General features: G+C 58.1%; 1 protein-coding gene across 1 annotated transcript; it reads left to right on the forward strand.

Moving 5' to 3' along the window:
- The first annotated feature begins 2,047 nt into the window (after positions 1–2,047).
- On the forward strand, positions 2,048–21,238 carry UBAC1 (UBA domain containing 1). The gene is made up of 10 exons (XM_005888529.2): positions 2,048–2,391; positions 6,258–6,378; positions 7,141–7,214; positions 10,503–10,610; positions 11,579–11,681; positions 11,956–12,064; positions 12,861–13,071; positions 15,519–15,605; positions 16,200–16,338; positions 20,677–21,238. Exons 1-10 carry the CDS (start codon positions 2,254–2,256, stop codon positions 20,790–20,792), a joined length of 1,206 nt encoding a protein of 401 aa, XP_005888591.2. The 5' UTR covers positions 2,048–2,253; the 3' UTR covers positions 20,793–21,238.
- The last annotated feature ends 321 nt before the right edge of the window (positions 21,239–21,559 follow it).

Raw genomic sequence — 21,559 nt, forward strand, 5'->3', positions numbered from 1 at the left:
GGGACTGTAGCCCACCTGTCTATGGGATGTTCCAGGCAAGAAGACTGGAATGCATAGCGATTTTCCGCCTCCAGGGCATCTTCCCGACCCAGGGATCACACCCATGTCCCTTACGTCCCCTGAGTCAGTGGGTGGGCTCTTTAACGACTGAGCCCCCAGGGGAGCCCTTGGCCGTGCACCCTGTCACCCAATTGGAAGCAATTGCTGTCATTCTTCATTCTGTTCTCGCTCACAGCTGACACCACACCCCGCCTCACCCCCCCCCCCCATTCAGAGGCTTACCTCACCTCCTCCTGCCTCTGTCTTCCCGGCCCGGGTTCAGAGCCCCCAGCCCCTCCTCTGCCAGCACGCAGGAGCTTTGGGCTTTCTCTTGCCTCCAGGCCTCCTGCCTCTGTCTTCCCACCCCAGTTCAGAGTCCCCAGCCCCTCCTCTGCCACACGCGGGAGCTTTGGGCTTTCTCCTGCCTCCAGGCCTCGTCTGTCCTCCCGCCATTCAATCACTAGCATCTGCACCACGGCTCCCCAGGGCCTCAGGACAAAGACCAGATGCTTCAGGGGGGCTTCTTCTGACCTGGCTCCAGGTGCCGCCCCAGCCGCTCCCCACCAATCCCTTCCCTTCCAGCATGCTTCCCGGGCAGCCCATCCCGGTGTCCTCCACTTCGCCTCCTCAGCCCTCTGATGCCGCTGTGTCCCATAAGCTCCCCTGGGCTACCCGCAAGCCCCGCTGTCCCCCCCGCTGTCTCCTGCCTCGTGAGACCGTGTCTGCACAGTAGATGGCACTTGCACGGCCTGCGTGAGAAAGCCCACTCCCAGGGCGATAGTTTGGTCTCACGCCTTAATCGCGACTGGACCCCAGCGGAGGGTCTGGCTCATGGAGGCTATTGGTGAATGGTAAACTGAATAAAAGGAATTCACACACAAGCAGAATGATCACAGGGGAAAACAATGTGTATAAAACGGGAGAGATGCTGGAACCACCTCCCCATTTAGATCACCAGCCTCTGAGAATAGGGACGGCGTTGGCTTCATCTCTGCTCAGCAAAGATCCTTGAATGAACGAGATGGGAGAGCGCAGGGCAGTCACATGGTCCAGGCCTAGCCCGAACTGCAGAGTGCATACTGATATCTGTCACGCCCACGGAAATGAGTGTGCTGAGTCCACCGGTCATGTTTCTTCCCTGTGGTGCTCATGTGCCTGTCTGAGGGCACCTCTATGGCTCTGCAGCCTGAGTGCTGGGCCCCACCCGCGTCCCTGCCGGGGGCACAGGGGCAGGGCAGGAGAAACTGCACTTCTAACAAGCTCCCAGGTGCTGCTGGTCTGGGAACCACAAGCAGAGACTCTGCTTTAGTGCAATGCGGTCCTAAAGAAACAACAGCAGCCACATAGACAACCTAAAATCTAGCAGCCGCAGCTTTAAAAAGTAAAAATAAACAGTGCCAACATATTTTACATAATCCATTCTATTATTCCAACACGTAGTCAATATATAAGGGCTTCCCTGGTGGCTCAGCTGGTAAAGAATCCGCCTGCAATGCCGGAGACCTGGGTTAGATCCCTGGGTTGGGAAGATCCCCTGGAGAAGGGAAAGGCTGCCCACTCCAGTATTCTGGCCTGGAGAATTCCATGGACCCTATAGTCCATGGGGTCGCAAGGAGTTGGACACGACTGAGTGACTTTCACCGACTCACTGTCAATATATAAAGATTGTTGAGGTATTTTTCGTGCTCTTTTCCTGCCAACTCTTTAAGATTCAGTGTGCATTTTACACTGAGACCCATCTCAAAACAGACTCGTAAATGCACGGCTCCCGCGTGGCCGGCGGCCCCCGACAGCACAGCGCAGGCAGGTACGGGACGAAGGAAGCGGCCCCCGAGAACTACAACTCCCGGCGCGCTCGGGTCGCGGCCAGTGACGCACATCTGGCGCGGCGGCGACGGCGACGGCGAGGCAGCCGCAGGAGAACCACATCTCCCGGCGTGCTCCGGGTCACGCCCTGTGACGCACTTCCGGCGCGGCGGCGACAGCGTGCCCCCGGTGGATCGGCGGCGGGGCGAGGCGGACCGCTCGGGCGGGCTGGCGGTGGGGCGAGTGGCGGGCGGCCTGCCCACGGGAGAGCCGGGGGCGGGGCGGCGGCGGCCAGCGAGGGAGCGCGCGGGCGGCCTGGCCCCGCCCCCGGCCCGCCCGCCCTGGTGACCTTCAGGGACCGGGCGGCGGGCGCAGGCCCGAGGCCCGGGCGAAGGCGGCGGCGGCGAGATGTTCGTGCAGGAGGAGAAGATCTTTGCGGGCAAGGTGCTGCGGCTGCACGTCTGCGCGTCCGATGGCGCCGAGTGGCTGGAGGAGGCGACCGAGGACACCTCGGTGGAGAAGCTCAAGGACCGCTGCCTCAAGCACGTAAGGCCGGCCACAGCTCCAGACCTCCCTCCTACTCCCGCCGCCCCCGACTCCCGCTGGACGCTGGGGCTCCGGACCGGGCGCTTTATCCTCTACCTTCTGGTCTAACTCCCCTCAAGACAGCCCGGGAGGCCGGGGCGCGTCGGGGACGCGGGCTGGGAGAGGCCAAGTCGCCGCCGGAACGGGGCCTCCTGCGGTTCCAGAATCCATCCATCCGCGCTTGCTGTCGCGGCGAGGTTCCCGGAGCTGGGAGTTTAGAGAGACCCGCCAGGAGAAGCGCCTTCCCCTGACCTTGCAGAGCCGGCTGCTTGGAGCCGTTTTCTGGGGCTGGCATGGGGGCCGGCGCCTGGCTCTGGCCACTGGTGCGCCCCCGCACCCCCTCACCGTGGTTGGAATCACTTAAAATAGTGTGGCTTGGCCCAACTGGTCCATGCACCCCTTGCTATCCTCGGCCTTTACGTGGATTACGCGGGCAGGTCGGGGAGAGGGCCATTTTTTAAAGTTTGTTGAGGTGAAGCACCCTTTGTAGGTTCCTCAGAGGGCTAGTCTTTGCCTATCTCTTTAAGCTTCTCGACTCTGTAAGGCAGGCCAAGACATCTGTCCGTGTGACTCAGGCTGCCTCAGGAAACTCTATCCTTTGCACGGTCTAGAATCTCCATGTCAGAATTTAGGACAAAGGAGGCCACAGCCTCTCACTGCGTGCCTCATGTAAGAAGTGTGCCTGTGTGCCGTCGACTCACACGTTTGTTCTGGGCCCACCAAGAGTCTAGCCCTGGTCCCTTCTGGTGTGGTCTCCAAGCACAGACTTCCAGCTATTGTTTTAGTGACTCCCGAAAAATGATGTCGGGTCCTTTTGGGAGTACGGTTCTGTGGAGTTGTTCTGTAATTGTCGCAAGCATGCCAGAGAGCATTCTGGTTGCCAGAGTCCCCTTCCGGAAAACCCTGGATGTGAATAGCGTCTTGGTCTCACGTCAGGGAGGAGGGGGATGTGGGCTCACACACTTGGGCAGCTATGTTTTGGCCGTTTCTATTTCTGACGCAGTGACGGGTGATTTCACGATCTAAAAACCACCATGACAGCACTCAGCGGGAAGGCTGGGAGCCCCCTGAGCGTCCAGACTATTAGAGCGAGGCTCGCTGCTTGCCCAGTGCAAACCTCTCTGAGATGCTGTGTCCACCCGGTCAGCACAGGAGCCCCTTAAGGGCTGGAATACCTTAATTAAAAAATAATGCCACTGGAAAAATGGTACCAGTGAACTTGTTGGACACACGGTTGCCACAGACCTTCAGTTTGTGAAAAGCCCGGATTGTCAGTCGAGAGAGCTGCATGGCGGTGGAGGCCGGTCACCTGCTGAGTCAGGCTGGGGGGCAGCGGGTACATTGGTGTGACACTTAGTTTAACTCACCAATGGGAAGGATTGGCATAACCATCAAAACGTTATGTTCTGGAGGGAAAAAGAAGCAAGAACTCTTAACCTGGGGTTAATGAGGGAGCCAGTTTCATTAGGCTAACTATTCACATCATGCTGCTGATATTTTTATTTCAGTTGGTACTGAGGCGTATCATTTGGAATGTTTTCTGACATTATCCTGCTTTGATGTTTTCTGGCATTATCCTGCTTTGAACAGAGATCTTACTCCACTCTGTAGATTTTATTCCGGGCCGAGGCGAGTGGCGGGCGAGCAGCAGGGGACTTCCACAACCAAAAAATACCGGCATACATTTTGGGACTCAGAGCTGAGCTGTCAGGAAGTCCTCACACCTCTGTGCCCATGCCGTCCTAGGGGCAGAGTTCGCGGCCTTGTGAGCCCGTCAGGAGGCATTTCCAGTTAGGAAACGGGGTTCTCGAGTGTGTGCTTGACTATCACCCGGGAAGCCTGTGCATTAAGCTTAGATCATGGTGTCACCTCTCGGCTCGGGCTCCTCCTGCCTGGCTCCCCGCCCTGCATGCCTGAGCCAAGGTTCTCTGTCCCTTCCTCCTGCCTCTCTACCCAGAGGGGACACTGTGGGTTTTCTCCCACCACAGGACCCCTGGGAGCTTACTGTTTTTTGTACACTTTTTGTTATGCATATGCATTTTTAAATGAGTAAAGCAACTTTGTTAGTGAAGGTTTATTATCATAACTTTTACAGAAATGGATCGCCACTGTGGCCTTTCCCTTCTTGGTTTTATATACATTGGGACCACTGTGGTGGTCTCTAGCCCAAGCTTAGATCACGGGGCAGAGTAAATTGGAGGGTCACGATTTTAAGAAAGTGGCCCCCCGCGACACGGTGGGTGTTTTCTGTGTGATAAGCTTGCCGGCACATAGGCTGCTAGCAGGGCTGGTAGCAGCACACCCAGGCGTGTCTTCACGTACTGATGTCAGGAGGAAGAAAAAGCTGTCTCCAGTCCTCCGGAAGGAAGCGGGCTCACTGGGGCCCGGCCCCTGCCCCAGCCGTGGGCTCTGGCCGGCTTTCCCACTGCCAGGGCCCAGCTCGCTCCAGCGCCTCTGCCGAGAACAAAGGAAAGAGCGAGTAAGCAGGCCTGGTATGGATGACTCAGGCTTGTGTTCTGCTCCTGGCGCCTGTTGACAGGCTGCAGAGGACAGTTTTTTTTTCAGGAGCCAGTATGCGGATTGTTTTGGAAAATTGTGTTTCATAGACTGCATCCTGAACTTGGCACACCAGCTAGCCTGCAGATTTTAGAATTAGAAGAAGCACACCCAGTATTTCTGGGAGCAGAGCCATCGTGAGAGTCTGGGAGGGGTGTCTCTGTCATACATGGTCAGAGTGTGTCTCACTGTTGGCTGGTTTCCACCTTTGTCCCCACCAACCCCCCCCCCCGCCCCCCGGCTTGCGTGCATCTGTAGCCCTGAAGCCCGCATGACTCCTCTTTCCTGTTGGGTTGCTGAAAACTCTGGTTGGTCTTCAGACACGAGTGTTGAGAGGTGAAGTGCAGGCTTAGTTTCTCCCTCCGTGAGCAGTTACATGTCCAGGGTATCTGATGGCAGAGGCGGGTGGAAAGGCGGCCCCGCTGAGCTGAGGATGGTGAGGACCCCAGGGCGGTGCCTCCCCTGTGTTGGGCAGCCTTGGCTTCAGCACCTCTGCCCCCTCCACTGTGTGTTTTGGGGTTTCGGAGCTGCCGATCAGTAACACAGTGATGTGCCAGGTGACCCCTTCCAGCTGCCAGGCAGGCCCTGCCCGCTGTATCTGTAGCTCCCTGTGGGGCCCCTGTGGCCGTCGCTTGGTGGGCTGGGGACTGAGCTGAGGCCATCCTGCCTCCTCGGGGTTTTTTGGGTGTTTGCGTGGTCAGGCCCCTATGGCTGCTCCCCAGGGACCAGCTCCTCTCAGCCGTGTCGCCGGGCTCCATCGAATGCCCTGGTGGAAGGTGGGGAGCAAGATTCCACGAGGAAGTAGCCAGCTTGGGAAACGCTGGAATATCGTCTGCTGACCTCCACAGCATGTGGCTGGCCTGGCCAGAGTCAGCTGGGCACTGACCACACCCGACCCACTCGGATCTTTAGGTTCTCGGGAGACAGCAGACCTGCTATTAGCATCTGTGAATCGCTCTCCAGATCTTTCCAGATTAAGGAGCGGATCGAGTAGCCACTGGTGGGTAGCAGAGCGTTCTGAGTCTGAGCCCTGAGCCTGTTGAGCAGCACTTGGTGGCCCAGTGGCCAGGTCACTGCCCTTGGGGACTAGGGGCTGTGGCGTGTCCGCCGTTGCCGGGCTTCTCTGGTTTCAGTGTGGCTTTGACTCTTAGCGAGTAAGAAAACCAGGAAGTTCCTGGCGTGGCTTGAGGCGTCAGGTCCTGTATTATCAGTATCATGATCAACTTATTTTCTGTCCTGACACGTGTTCTATGATTTTGTTTGTTTCCTAGTGTGCGCCTGGGGGCTTAGAAGACCCCAAAAATGTGACCCATCACAAATTAATACACGCCGCGTCTGAGAGGGTGCTGAGTGACGCCAAGACCCTCCTGGAGGAGCACGTCCAGGACGAGGGTAAGGGGGCGAGGGGTCCCCGTCCCAAGCGGGCAGAGCAGGGAGACGCGGCAGCCACAGGGTTTCATTCTCCTTTGTTGAAACAAAGTGTGCGCCCTGGAATAAAAGAGCCGCAGCCTTCTGGAGAAGCCAGACGTGAACTCTGCTCCACAGGCTGTTTCCACGCAGAGCCAAGGTCCCCAGAGCTGCTGCGGGCTGTGCTTAGGGGACAGGAAAGCACAGCGTGGGTTGTTGCAAACGTCCAGGAAGACGTTCTTACCACGCACGTCTGTCGATTGACTCTGAGTCTCCTGCATGGAGGCGCTTGCGGAGGAAAGTTGGGCTTCTGTGTCATTCAAAGCAATTTTATTTGTGAGATTCCCTTACGTAGCCTGCTTTGGAAGGACTAGAATACTGTTTGTCTACCTCGCTGGATGTCTAGTCGGCACGGGCACGGTTAGCTGGGCGCTGACCACACCCCAGGTGCCTTAGCATTGAGGGTTAAGACCAGACGCTCCGACCTCCCAGACTTTCAAAACAGAGCCGTTAAAACAAGCACGCCGGTCCCGTCTGGTCCCCTCAGCCAGGGTCTTGCCAGGCCGGAGCCTGTAGGGGAGCAGAGTCAGCAGACCTGGGGGCTGAGGGAAGACTGGGCCTCTGCGGACCCTCGTGGAGGAGGGCCCAGAGAGAAGCCCTGCTCCTCGGCCCTTGGGTCCCCCTGGTGCCCTCTGTGCCGCTTCTGGGTGTGCGATGGTAACCGGCTCGCTGTGCTGCTTTCCCCAGATGTGATACTGTTGATCCGAAAGCGCGCTCCAGCCCCCCTCCCAAAGATGGCCGAAGTCTCCGCAGAAGAACAGGTGAGCTTCAGAGTTTGGAACTGGCGATCTCTGTCGGGGGAGACTCGAAAGAGACTTCTGAGGCTGGCTGGCTGTGGGTCCCGCAGGTCCTGTGGTCACGGGCTTTCGTCACGGCCAGGCAGACTGTTGGCCGATGCCTCGCCTTGTGGCTGGTCCGGTGACCAGCTCCGCTTTCGGGCCACGGAGAGGTGCGTGCTGCCTATTCCCCGGGTCGGGTTTACTCTCTAGCTCCCGTCCCTCCTTTTCTCATTTCCTGACATTAGAAGGTCAGGAAGTCGCTGAAGACCACCCACAACACACACAGCGCGGGAGCAGAGCGGGGCGCCAGCCTGCGCGGAGTCGGTTCCGGCGAGGCCAGGGCCACCCATCCCGTCTGGCTCTTGCAGGACAGGCTGCTGCGGCCTTGGAGTTGGCTCTCGGCTGAGACCCCCGCCCCCCGACGCAGGTGCCCCCGGAAAGCCATGCCCGCGCTCCGTGTGTAGTGGCTGCCCCAGAGGCTCGCTCCTCAGAGAGCCTGGTGCAGGAGGCTCCCCGTGCAGCGGGAGACGTGTTCTGTCAACAGGCCCTTCCCAATGCTTAGGCCAGGTGCCTGCCATGCTCAGGGCGAACGCCAGCCTTTGCTTAGCTCGAGGGGTAGAGTGTCCTGCTCAATGCTTCGAAATGCTCGGGAGAGTGTTCACCCCAAAGCAGGCAGGCCAGCCTCCTGGGCTGGGCCCTGGGCCTGTGGCGGCCCGAGCTCTTTCGGGGTCTCCTGTGGGACAGCCGCGGGAGGAGGCCCTGCTTATCTGCAGCCACACCTGCCTGGGCGCGGGCACGCTGCTTGCCCGTCTCCGGGAAACGGATGGGGCCCCAGAGTCAGGCCTGCTTCCGAGAACCCCGGGGCGGATCCGGCTCTCAGGTTACTGTTTTGGTCGCTGGCAACTCCCTGAACCGCGGTGACTGTGTCAATGGCAGGCCCCCTTCACCCCCACGGCCCTGGGTGACTTGCCAGGCGGTGACCCTCACCTTTCCTCTGTGTGTATCTGTGAGATGAAATATTGTAAAAACGATCACGCCTGTTTTTGTGAATAACTCGTCTTTAAAGTCAAAGTAGTACGTGTATTTAGAGTCAAACGATACTCCAGTGTGTTGTAATGAGCAGCAGGTGCTTCTCCCTCCTGAGTCACGCGCTCGGGAGGCGAGTGCTCCGCATCCGTCTGACCCTGTCTCCAGTGATTCTTCTCCTGGGTTCTGAACAACATCCCGGGTTGATATTTTTTGGATTCTCAACTTTAGACTCTCGGTTGCTCCTTGGTGATCTGGGCAGCTCCTCCCTCGTCACCCCCCTGCTCCTCTGAATCTTGGTCAAAGATTCAGAATCCCTGTGGTTATTCTTGTATCAGTGTCGGTCTCTGCCCTGAGCAGTTTGCTAAAGGTGAGCTCTCCTTTTTTTGAGTGCAGTTTTTTTCCAGGAGCCAGTAATTGCTTCCTGGTTTAGTTTGTTCTGTGTGTAGGCTTACCACTCATTTTTTCAGATTCTGCTCCCAAACTGATACACCTGTCTGAAACCGGGGTCACAAGTGTGAGGCGGTCTGCTGGCGCCCGCTCCAGGAGCCACCCCTCAGCTCCTCCGGCCCGTCCATCTGCGTCAGGCGTGCCGCACAGGGCTGCCCACCTGGCTCCTGCCGTGGCTCCCATGTCTGCGTGCTCCCTGCCCACAGGCCTGCCGGCTCGGAGCAGCCCCGTTAGCACACAGGTTGCTGGGTCCGTGCCGGGCAGGCCCAGCTGGCCCTGTGCTCGGGAGCTGGAATCAGGTCTGCCTTCCTGTTGGGAGCCTCTGCTTCCGGTTTTTTTGGGTGTTTGGCAGAATCCTGTTGCGGCACTTTGAAGAGCTGGGGTCCCATTTTCTTGCTGGCCATGAGCCAGGACCACCCTCCACTCCCGGAGGCCACCTCCTTCCTGGCCTGCAGTTCCCCACGTCTTCAGAGCAGCCAGTGGGGTAGCTCATGCGTCGGGTCCCTCTTGCTTTAATCTCGATGACCACGGTGAGCCCCGCCCGTCCTGTTTATGGACTCGCCCGATTAGGTCAGGCCTCCCCCAACCTCCCGCGAGGGCCTTGTCCTCCAGTCACTGCGCCCTGTGCCGTGACCTAGCCCCCAGCTGCAGCCCGCCCGCTCACGGGCCCCAGTCAGGCAGCCGTGAGTGCAGGAGTGGGGTCTTGGGGCCATGTGCCCTTGTGCCTGCTAGAGTCAAATGTCTTGGTCTCCTGGGTTGGGTGGGGCCAGACTCGCGCCAGCATCTCTGAGGGCGGAGGCCTGGAGGGCCTGTGCGCAGCCGTCAGTGGCTGCTGAGGGAGCGCGCACGCTCGATGGGCCTGCGCCCTGGTCCCCAGGCATTCCCGGGGTGTCCCCAGGGCGTCCCCGGGGCTGGCGGTGGAGCCGGTCAGCCCTGCTCTCCTTCCTCTGTGCCTGGTCTGTGCCCCTCCCAGACTGCTCGCACGTTGACCCTGGAGATTCTGGAAGTTCTCTGGGTACTTGTTGGTACTTTTCCCGCCTCATTTTCTCTTTTCTCTCTCTGGCACTCCTGTGGATGTGGGACCTGCTATCTGAGAGATGTTTGGTTTCCAATCAGGTGCTTGTTCTGCGATGACCTGGCCCAGCGTCCTCTGCTCTCCTGCCTTTCTGAGCACCGTGTAGCCTCGCTCTCTGCTTCCCAGGCCCTTCCTTCTCTTCCCTGCGTGTCTCTCCTTCACCCCCTCTCCCCACTGCTTTCTCTGTTGCACTAATTGCAGACTTTCTTCATGTCCCTGTCAGAGGCCCTGGGAGTTCACTGGCCGCTCTGGGCCTGGCGGGTCGTGCCCCCGGCCCGCACCCGCATTCTCCTGCCCAATACCCCAGGAGCCAAGTGGTGTGGGGCTGGGCCTGCCGTCCGGGGTCAGCATGGTGCCTCTCCTCCTGGGCTCAGGGCTTCTCGGGCTGCATCCAGGGATTCTTCATGGTCCCTCTGTGGTCTGCCTGCCCGCCCAACCATCGCTCCCGTGTGACAGTCATTCTGCAGCCCAGGAGGCAGTGTCTGTCTTCCCCACCCTGTACCGCCATGTTCCAGGGCCAGCAGGCTGCGACCGTCCAGTGTTCTGTCCCTGAGGCCACGCACAGAACCGTCCGAAAGCCTCCCTGCTCATCAGGGGCGTGTGGCTCCAGTTCCCAGGACTCGCGTGCTCCCTGGTTAGAGCTGTTTGTTCAAAGACCAGTCTTGCCTTTCACCGTTCTTACACTCACGTCTGATCTTCTGATTCCTCTCCTGTGTTAGAAAAAACAAGAGCAGAAAGCCCCGGACAGAGATGCTATCTTCCGAGCCACTGCCAGCCTGCCCTCCCACAACATGGACCGCGCCGTGGTGCAGACCAGCGCGAGGGACGTGAGTGCCCGCGGGGGCTTTGTGGCCACAGGGGGCTGAGGAGACCTCCTGAGAGCGCTTGGGAAGCAGGATGTAGGGGGTGCAGGAACTCTGTGTGCTATATTGGAACTTTTTTGTAGGCAAATTAATTCAAGTTAAAAGGTTTGAAGAGACGTTGGGCCAATAGGATACTATGGGGAAATGTGAGTTTTGTCCTGAGTTTGGCAAAACCTTTTAGAGAGAAACCTGACTCTTGCTTATTTTGGATCGGAAGGTTAAAGCAGAGTTGGAGCATTTCCAGTGCTCCCGAGCCAGGGCCGGGCCAGGACTTGGCGCCCGCTGGGCAAGAGTTGGGGGTGGTGCCCCCAACACTGCAGGTCAGTCTGCGGGCTCTGCACGAGCTGGTCAGTTCAGGAACACGCCTCTGAGGGTCTCCTCCAGAGAGTTCTGTGTTGGCCAGGGCGTCTGAGGCCGGGCACATGTGTCTCTCGCTGGCCAGTGTGTGTTTCACAATGGCCAAGCCTCACTGTCGGGGAGACGGGCAGTTGGTGGGTTTCTGATGACATTCCCAGCAGCCCCCACTGCGTTGAGAAGATGAACTGGTTGCACTGAATGCTAGAGGCCCACAGCAGTGGAACCCATGGAGTCTGCCTGTTTTGTTCAGTGAGGCCTAAGCTCTCAGCTCGCTTAGCGGCCAGCAGGCCAGACGCCTCCTCTGGGCTGGAGCTGAGCGACAGATCCTCTCCCGCCCGCCCTGCTGAGAGCCCTGTTGCTCTTCTCCCTGGTTATCTGGGCGTGATTTGCTGCACAGATTCGGAGTTTCGGGCAGGCGGTATTGTTTCAGATCCAGGCGTGACTTGCCACACAGATTCGGAGTTTCGGGCAGGGGTGTTGTTTCAGATCCATTGACTCACAGATTCGGAGTTTCGGGCAGGGGTGTTGTTTCAGATCCAGGCAGCTTTGTTGAGCGTCTTGTGCTTTCACTGCAGTTCCAGACGGAGCTCCGGAAAATCCTGGTGTCTCTCATCGAGGTGGCTCAGAAGTTGCTGGCGCTGAACCCGGATGCCGTGGAATTATTTAGGAAGGCAAACGGTAGGCGCGGGCCCGGGCGGAGCCCACCCTCGGCCGTCACTGCTCACACTCCCCACGGAAGGGGCAATAGATGGGCCTTGTGGATGCCTCACACTGTCACCGTGTCTGCATGGCGAGGGCAGACGGGTCTGTCTCGGGTTTTCTGAGGTGTAAGAGGTCAGCCACAAGCGTCTGGTGCTCAGGCGGGGCGCTGGGCCTGTGGGGAGCTTGAGGAAGCACCCCTTGTGTGGCCGGGCACGCCCCGAGCTCTCACGGTGCCGTGTCTGGCCCGCAGCCATGCTGGACGAGGATGAGGACGAGCGCATGGACGAGGCAGCCCTGCGGCAGCTCACGGAGATGGGCTTCCCGGAGACCAGGGCGGCTAAGGCCCTGCGGCTGAACCAGTACGTCTGGGCCCCCCGCCGCGGGTGACACCCTTCTGCCCCGGGCCCCGTGACTGAGTCGCCTCCAGTGTGCGTGAGTGTCGGTAGAGGACCTGGACGCGTGTTCCGGAGTCACAGCACTGGCCGCCTCCAGGTCTTACAGGGCGGTGTGCGGTGGACCCGCTTATTGGGAGCGTGGCATGTGATGGTGGTCGTGCACCTCACCAGGCTCTCGTTTTCCGGGAACTTGGATCACAGCCTGCTCCCGGCGGGGCCGAGGAGGACCATGGCACATGGGCGGTGGCGTCCTGGGAGTCTCCTGTAGTTTCCTGTTGTTAGTTACTTGTCGGTTACGTGCCTTTCTGTATGTTCGGTTCTGAAATAAATTGTCTGTAACCGAGGGGTGGTCAGCGGGCTGTGTTCTTTTCGCTTTTGAACCAGTCTCTCGTGGGCACCTCGTGGGTTTGGCTCCCGTGGCTTTCTGCACTTGGGTATTTGTTCTGGCTGCGCCTCGTGGCAGGTTAGGGCGGGGCCGGGGCTTCAGCCACGCTCTGTTAGATCCTTGTACAGGACTCGGCAGCTCGCACTAGAGAAGCCACGAAGTCAGAGAGGCTTTTCTCGGGACGCAAAGGCCCGGTTCCCTGGCCTGAGGTGCTGCTCAGAGGCCGTCTTACCTTGGAGCGCATCAGTGCTCACGAGCCATCTTCCCTTGGGGCACGTCAGTGCTCAGGGGCCGTCTTACCTTGCGGCACATCGGTGCTCAGGGGCCGTCTTACCTTGCAGCACGTTGGTGCTCAGAGGCTTTCTTACCTTGCAGCATGTCGGTGCCCCAGGCCATGGAGTGGCTCATCGAGCACGCAGATGACCCCACCATCGACACTCCACTCCCAGGCCCATCCTCGCAGGGAGAGGCGGGCGCCGAGGCCGCCCCTGCTGCCGGGACCAGTGAGGAGGAGGAGGCCAGAGATGAGCTGACGGAGATCTTCAAGAAGATCCGGAGGAAAAGGGAGTTTCGTGCGGATGCCCGGGTGTGTGTTTTCAGGTAGTGGGGGCGCCTGGCAGGTGGAGGGGCTGGTCCTCCCAAGGCGAGTCCTGCGGGGGAAGCCACAGCCCCCAGGCCAGGCCACCGGCCCTGCAGGGAGCGAGGCTGGGAGGGCTCTGGACAGACTTGAGTCTGGAGTCTCCAGTTTGAAGTTCATAAGTGTCCTCGAGCCGTGGGGTCAGGCGGGGGCCCTGTCCAGAGATGGGAGGGTCACCCACTGGCCGCATGGCCCGCCTTGTGAGCAAGAGGCTGGTCAGGAGGGTCAGTGGAGCATCTGGGGGACTCAAGGGCCCGAGCCCCACGGCCTCTGGCTGGACTCGGCCCGCTGACCTGAGTGTCCGTCCTTGTAGCCGCCTCTTCACCGTCACGTTGTATCTGATGCTTTTCTGTCTACCTGTTCTTTTTCATTGTTCTCTCTTTTCATTAGGGTTAATTTTAATTTAATCTCTTTGGATGCCGTTGGCACTGTGAGCGTATCCTATTTACTTTCAGATCACAGCTCTTGTCAGCTCCAGGCGTTAGGGCTCCAATTCTTCATGTCCTCCTGATTTTGCTTGTGGCCCTAATTTCTCGGGGCCTGGTGCCTCGACCTGGGCTCACCTGTGGGCTTGTTTCCGTGGGAACCCGTGTGGCCGGGCTGTGGGGTGCCCTCTGCAGCTGATTCAGAGCCTGTGTCTGCGGGGTTGAGTGTGACCTCAGGCAGGGCTCGTGGGCCATGCGGAGTGTCCCCCACGGGGCCAGGGCCCTCTCTGTGGGACGCAGAGCCTGCTCAGGGCCCTGGAGTCCAGCTCCAGCTTCGCCCAGCATGGACCCCAGGTCTGCGTCCTGTGCATGACGCTGGGCCCCGCCCCCTGCCCAGGGGACACCCTCTGGGAGGCCAGGGTGTTGTGGCTTTGTCTCTGTTCCTTTGGGATTTTCCCTTGAGTTGAGCTCCGCGTGCAGAAGCACATGGGTTACTTTAGTCCAGCATTTCTCGGTCCCGGGGGAAGTGTGTCTCTTCGTCTTAGTCTCTTGGGAGTCCAGTCGGTTGGCCCTGGACCCTGTTCGGGAAAGGCAGCCTGTCCCCGGGCGGGTCCCATGCTCTGCTGTCAGGCTGCACGCCTTTCCCGGGTTGGGGGTCCTGCAGGGCCCCGTGAGGCCCGCTGATGGTTGTTCACGGTCTTGGTCACCACCTTAAAGGCCTTTCCTGCTCTGGGTTGTCGTTCTTAACCATCTTAAGTCACTCCTTTCCCCAAAAGGGTGTCGAGGCTTGAAGGGCCAGGGTCTGTGATCCTGAAGCAGTCGGGGAGGGTCCAGTAAGGCTCAGATCCCGGGAGAGCAGGTTGGAGAGCAAGGCTTGGACGTGAGGCAGACCTTCAGCTGCCTCCGCTCCCCTGCCCCGCCGCGGACAGGGCAGTGACTGTGCAGAGCCTGCGGGCGCGAGGGCCTCTCAGCGCAGCCACACGGGGGGTCCTCCCTGGAGGGCTGGGGAGAAGCGTGTGGGAGCATCTGGAATCCCCCCCAGCAGTCCTGGGGCCGAGACAGAAGTGAGGAGAGGGGGCGGTTTATGTTGACACTTCATGGAAAAGGCCCTCCTACTCTTGGGTTTCAGATTGGACTCCAGGCGATCTTATGTGACGTGGATATCAAGCACTGCGGGGGGGCTGTGCCCGCAGCGTGTGCTGACAGGCTGGAGGTGGGGAATGGCCCAGAGGAGCAGAGGAAGGGGGTCCTTGGCAGAAAGGACAGCTTAGCTCTTGTTAACAATCGTTTAGAATTAATTTCAAGGTTTTTTTTTTCCCAAAGATAAAGTGTGAAGAAAATCTCTCCGAGTTTCAGAAATGGCTGACGTTTTTGTCTCCACTTAAATGGGCACGGCCGATGTGCCCTTTCTCTGACCTGCTCCTCCCACTTGGCAGCCCCTCTTGAGGGGGCTATGCGAGGTGGTGGGGACAGTCCCACTCTTGAGAGTCTCGGGGACACAGCTGGCGGGACCTGGGTGGGACAGTGAGCCTCCAGGAGAGAGCTCCAGTTCCGCCCCTCTGTCGTTCAGAGAGCCAGCAAGTATCTCCCTGAAGCCATAGGGAAACAGTCTTGAAATAGAAAACCTGGTGTTTTTTTTTTTTTTTTTTTTTTTAAGATGTATTTATCTTTGGTCACTCTGGGTCTTTGTTGCTCTGCACGGCCTTTCTCTAGTTGTGGAGAGCAGGGGCCACTCTGGCCATGGTGCTCGGACTCTCACTGCAGTGGCATCCTGTTGTGGAGCGCCGGCTCTGGGCATGTGGGCTTTAGCAGTTGTGGCTTCCGGGCTCCAGAACGCCTCAGGCTCTATAGTTGCGGGTGGCACACGGGCTTCATTGCCCCAGAGCATATGGGATCTTCCAGACCAGGGATCGAACCGTTAAGACATCCCCTGCCAAGGTGCCACGGCTGAGCCTGCGGCCTCTCCTGCAGGCTGTCATTTCCCTGATGGAGATGGGCTTCGACGAGAAGGAAGTGATCGACGCCCTCAGAGTGAGCAACAACCAGCAGAACGCCGCCGTGAGTACCGCGTGCGGCCTGGGCACCCGGGGATGCGGGCATCTTCCCGCGCAGGCGGCTCCTTTGCTTTTGAGGTGCAACAACAGGGTAGATGGTTCAGACAGTGTACAGACTTTAAAGTACTGAGAAAATCCTGGGCTTTGCCTCTTAGAGAAAGGTACGCATCCTGCGGGTGAACGTGAAGCTTGTATATTGTGTTACACTGACACCGAGACGATGCCACCCTGTGGACACGTGCCCACTGCTGACCGAGAGCCTGGGGAGGGGCTGGGGGTGACGCTGGGTCACTTGGGGAGCAGACTCAATCTGGCCCATGTGGCCCAGGAAGGCAAGGTGGGCCTGGGCTTCAGCTGTTCCTGGACGAGCCCACGAGGTCACACCCCGGCCACTTCACACGACAGGGCTCTGGTGTGCACTCGGGCTGCAGAGCTCCAGAGTGCCCTGAGCTGCAGCGCCCGCATCTGCCGGGACAGCCGGGCTGGACTGGCCCTTCTGTCAGGGCCCCTGGCCACTGGGGCAGCCCTGGAGCCCCCGCCGCAGTGTCGAGGTCGGCGGGGGCCGTAGGCGCTGACCCTGCTCTTCTGGTGTTTGCAGTGCGAATGGCTGCTGGGCGACCGCAGGCCCTCTCCCGAGGAGCTGGACAAGGGCATCGACCCCGAGAGCCCCCTGTTTCAGGCCATTCTGGACAACCCCGTGGTGCAGCTGGGCCTGACCAACCCGAAGACCTTACTAGGTGCGTGCCTTGCTGCTGCCCGGCGGGGCGGGGCCCGCCCGCCACACAGATGTCCCTGGGCGATACTATGGGCGTGCCGCCCCTGCAGGGCTCTGGTGGCTGGGGCCCGGGTGTGACAGCCTCCTGTGCGGTGACTCCATTCCAGCTCTGAAAAACCAGCTCCAGCAGGTGATCCGGTTGGGAGAGTGTAGACAGCGCCCAGCAGGTCAGGGCCGTGCCCAGAGGAGGCTTCGTTGGCTGGTGGCTCTTAGTCTCTGTAAGGGTTGCCTCGGTGCTTGTTTTGCCTATGAGATACGATATGATATAAAAAAGTGTGTATAATTTCTGTCACTTTAAAGAGTGATAGTAAAATTAATAACCATGTTTCTGCTGTTCATCTTGAAAAAAAAAGCGGTCTTTTAAAAAATCATAGTGCGATGCAGGCACCCTTGAGTCCCTGGGTGCCCCCCAGCCCCTGCTGCAATGACCGCCCCCCAACCCCCGCTGCAGTGACCTCCCAGCCCCCACTGCAGTGACCTCCCAGCCCCTGCTGCAGTTACCCCCTCCCTGCCCCGAATGGGGGCTTCCTCAGCAATGTCAGTGGGGGTGTCCGTGTCCTCAGACCATTCAGTCGCCCCTCTGTGTTCTGGGCTGACCCCTGGGACTGGCTTCCTGGAGGCTGTGTGGTGCAGCATTGCAGGGCATTGCCACAGCCGAGCCTGCTGCGCGGCTGCCCGATGGCCTGCGGCTTCTGGGCCGGTGAAGCTGCTCTGGGCACTCCTGTGCCTGGTTCTCAGGGGAGGGTTCCCCCAGGGTTCCGTGCCTTGGGCCGAGTGGCAGGGCCCTGGGCGTGGGTGTGTTGAGCCAGAAAGGGAGCCCCGCCCACAGCAGCTTAGGGCCCCCGCTGCCAGGTGCCAGGAGCAGCCGCCCAGGCAGGCACAGGGCTTTTGCATGCTTGGCCATCTCCCCAGTCTCTGAAGGACAGCCTCTTCCAAAAGTTTCAGCCACTCCTAGGACCTCCACTGCCCCTCTTCTCTGGCTGCTTCTGCTACTGGATTGCCGTCTGATAGTTCAGAACCTTCTCGTGCCTGCTGCACACTGATCCTTTCTCAGATATTTAAATCTCCAGGATCCCCTGTCCGTTTCTGCCTTCTCTGTTGATCCCTTTGATGAACTTCTGTCCTGTATCTTAACACAGCAGAACATCTCTATTTCATTTATGACATGCATCTTTAAAGAAAACCCTCTGATTCCAAGCTTGGGAAGACCTTCACGTGTTTCTTTTTTAGTAGTTTTAAATTTTCTTGTTTTAAAAAGTCTGTGATTCGCCTGGAAGAGTGAGTGGCGTGAAGCAGGGAGTTTTTCTCTCTGTGCCTCACTCCGGGCTTCAGTGGTGTGTCTTGTGAGCTGGTTTCCACTTTCTGTGTCAGTCCCCTCCACACTGGAAGCGTCTTCTGGCCCTCCTCCCCAGAGACCTCAGGAGGGCCCCGTGTACCGCCAGGTCTGTCCAAAGCCTTTCCTAAAGCATTTCTTCAGTGCTCGACCATCGAGTGTGTGATTTGCTGATTTGCTCTAAGCTTTTTTTTTAATTTTTGAAGGCATAGTTGGTCAGATTAAGTAAGTTCCCCTTTTCTCTCTAGTTAGATGCTAAGATTTTTCAATTGTGAGTGGGAGGTCAGCTTCCTGGGTGACTTTTCGCTATCTATCGAGATTATCGTGTGGTTTTACATCTGCTGTATCAAGTGTTTCTTGCATTTCTAAAACAAACCACCCAGAGTGAGTGCTGCCTGGTCTATAGGCCCTGGGTCGGTGATCTGGACGGGCCGCGCACTGGCGCAGGGTCCTCCCCGCCAGACCCCAGGCCCAGGGTCCTGCAGGAGAGAGCGTCCCATGGTGAGTGCGCCCCTGCAGCCACACACTTCCCTCCAGGCATTTCTGGTAGGGTTTTAATGGCCTTTATCTCTTTGCCGCTGCTGCTGCTAAGTCGCCTCAGTCGTGTCCGACTCTGTGCGACCCCATAGACGGGAGCCCACCAGGCTCCCCCGTCCCTGGGTTCTGCAGGCAAGAACACTGGAGTGGGTTGCCATTTCCTTCTCCAATGCAGGAAAGTGAAAAGTGAAAGTGAAGTCGCTCAGTCGTGTCCGACTCTTAGTGACCCCATGGACTGCAGCCCACCAGACTTCTCCATCCATGGGATTTTCCAGGCAAGAGTACTGGAGTGCGGTGCCATTGCCTTCTCCTTTATCTCTTTAGATGAAGGAAAATATGCACTATAGGACATTTGGACACACAGGGAAGCTTGAGGAAGCAGAAGTCACCAGCGCCCCCAAGCTGGTGGGTTTCCTTCCGGTGTATGGTGAGGTCTGGCGAGGTCTGGAGCAGCCGCACCGCATGGCAGCTTTCTGGTGCTTCATTTCTCATCACGTTTGATACATTTTCTCTTTTAAAAATGAGACTGTAGCAGTTCAGGTATTTCATTCTATGGATGTGTCGTATCATTTAACAAATACATTAAATCTGTTAATTCATGTTAATAATATGACTTAGAAACTAAACAACAAGGAAGCAGCAACTGAGCTGAACCCACCCCTGCTTGTGGTCGTGAAACCGCCTGCCTTTCAGCGGCCTCGCAGCCTTTGGCACTCGGCCTTCTAAAGTGAAGCGTCTCAGACGTCATCTCTGAGTGTGTCTGGCTCTTTGCTGTTGTTCTTTAGTCTCTGAGTCACGTGTGACTCTCGAGACCCCGTGGACTGTGCAGCCCACCGGGCTCCTCTGTCCGTGGGAGTTCACAGGCAGGAATACTGGAGCGGGTTGCCATTTCCTTCTCCAGGAACTTTTAGCTCTAATAGTCCATAAAACAGTGGAAACGTCCTGAATTAAGAAAGAAGACAAAAATTCTAAAAGTAAATTTCAATCCCCTTTGCTTTTATAGTTCAGTAAAGCATTTTTCCTCATAAAAAACAAGCGGTGTTCCATTTTGTTGCTTTTGAACTTCCACATGGAATAACCTGTGTTCAGACCCGCTTCTTTGGGTGCAGCTCCGACTGCCTGAGGACAGGCAGCTGCAAGGCAAATGAGCAAGGCGCAGAATGTGGACGTTAGGCGCTTGGGGACGTCTTGGCACCTGATGGGGCTTTCTGGGTGAGAAACCCACTCCCATCCTCCGCCCCAGACAGGGACCCAGCAGCTCCGTCTGTGCCTTTGAGCGCTTTCCTCCCGGCCTTTGCGCGTTCCTTGTCGCCTGTGCGCGCCTGCCGCTCTGCCTCAGCTGCCGAGTTGCCCTTAGAGTGCTATCAGCAGCTTGTGGCGTGTCAGGGACCCCCTCGGTCACGTGCACGCTTCTCATCTCTAATGACGCCCAGACGCGCGGCAGAAGGTCCTTCCTCGGGCAAACCTTCACCTCTGGTTTTCATATTTAGTGCTTTTCCCATCCTTTTGTGCAGCTCTGTCCTCCTCCCGGAGTTGATTGTGCCGCTTGCTGGGGGGAACGGGGGCCTGGGCTTCTCACCTCACAAAACCCACTTTATGTTTTGTTCTCCCGGATGCCGAGTCATCTTTCCGGGTTCTCTTTCTGAAATTTCAGTTGGGGGGCTTGGTGACTCTTTTCAGGGCTGGGAGGGTCATCAGGTTGTAAACATAATGAGGTCAGACTTTCCCACTGAGCCCGGGGCTAGGGCCCTCATGACCCTGAGCAGCTGAGAGCCTGCAGACTGGGGGCCGCTTTCACGAGGACATGGTTTGACGTTGGCTGACATGACGAGCTCTGGCGTAAAGCCGTCCTTCCCAGATCCGAGGGTGACCGTCCGCCCTGCGGTTGGTTGCTCTCCACCAAGTTGGCCATCGTGTGTCTGGGCTGGAGAGCTTTTTTGCTAAGAGGCACCTTTGTTTGGTGAGGGGTCACTTTATAAAAGTGTTTAAAAATTCAACGTTTTCATCTCAGAGAACTGCTCATTTTTAATGTGCTGTTTTTTTTAATTTTTTTAAAGTCATTTCCTGAAGATTGAGCAGTTTGACTTTTCTAGTTAGATACTATTAAGCTGGCAACATCATCCTTACATAAGTCTTTTCTGTCAGGGTGGGCCTGAAAGTGGAGTCACTGAGTCACGGGCTGTCACTGTTTTAAGATTCCTAGTAGCTGTTGCTTTCCAGAATCCCTGTGCCAGGGAATGCGGGCGTGTCGCCCCGCCCTACCCACAGTGACCACACCTGCTTCTGTATCAGCAGATGAGACGTGTGGGGTGGGGGGCTGAGGAGGGTTCCCGGTCCCGCTCACCTGGAAGCTGCCGGGAGGAGAGCTCCCACCGCTGCGTGTTGGGCGTGCAGGGCGCAGTCCCCCAGCAGCTCTGCGTGTCCCCACAGCATTTGAAGACATGCTCGAGAACCCGCTGAACAGCACCCAGTGGATGAACGACCCGGAGACGGGCCCGGTCATGCTGCAGATCTCCAGAATCTTCCAGACCCTGAACCGCACATAGGCCGTGCACTGCAGCTGCCAGGCCCAGAGAGCCTCTTCTTCCCAGCCCAAGGGGTGGGGAGAGCGTGCAGACCCCAGGGTGCCCCTGGGCTGGGGGCGGGGAGCAGGTGGGCTGGAGGGGACCCTGCCCTGGGTGTTGGGCGCCAGGGCCGCACTCCCGCTGGGATCTTCCTGTGAAAAACCTCAGGTGGCAGAGTGCTCGGTCGGCCTCCAGCCTCTGACAGTGTTTACAGACAAGGCCGTCACCCTGGGAAGGGGTCGCCTCCCTCCAGCGTCCCCTGGGCTCTTGAACCGCTACTTGAATTAACCGTAGGCGCTGCTTGTAGAGTCCACTTGTTATTTGAAACAAGGCATGTTTCAATCCAAAGTGTTATCGTCAAAGGTACTAACTTGAGTAGAAGAATTCACAGATGACTTCTCTTTAATAAATAAATTCTCCTTTTCCAACTCTGTGTCTCGGTCTGGTTTCAGCCGGGGAGGAGGGGCACACGTCCTGCAATGCTCTTGTTCCCACCGAGAGCACGCTCACTGCCTCCCCTGGGGCGCTCGTCGCGGCCACCTGCATGCTTCCTTGGCCAGATCTCATGTTTTTCTTGGGGTTGAGGGACTGTGTGTTCCTGTCTCTGAGGTGGGAGCTGAGCACCAGAGTTGATTTGCTCTTCACGTGCCTGGCTGCTCTTTTAAGGATGTAAACACTCTCTGTGTTTTTAAATGGGAAACTGACCAGCCACGCCATCTGGGGGCTGGCCTGGTGCACGCAGTGAGGAC

Source organism: Bos mutus, chromosome 11 (assembly GCF_027580195.1).
Source record: "Bos mutus isolate GX-2022 chromosome 11, NWIPB_WYAK_1.1, whole genome shotgun sequence".
NCBI classification, from domain to species: Eukaryota; Metazoa; Chordata; class Mammalia; order Artiodactyla; family Bovidae; genus Bos; species Bos mutus.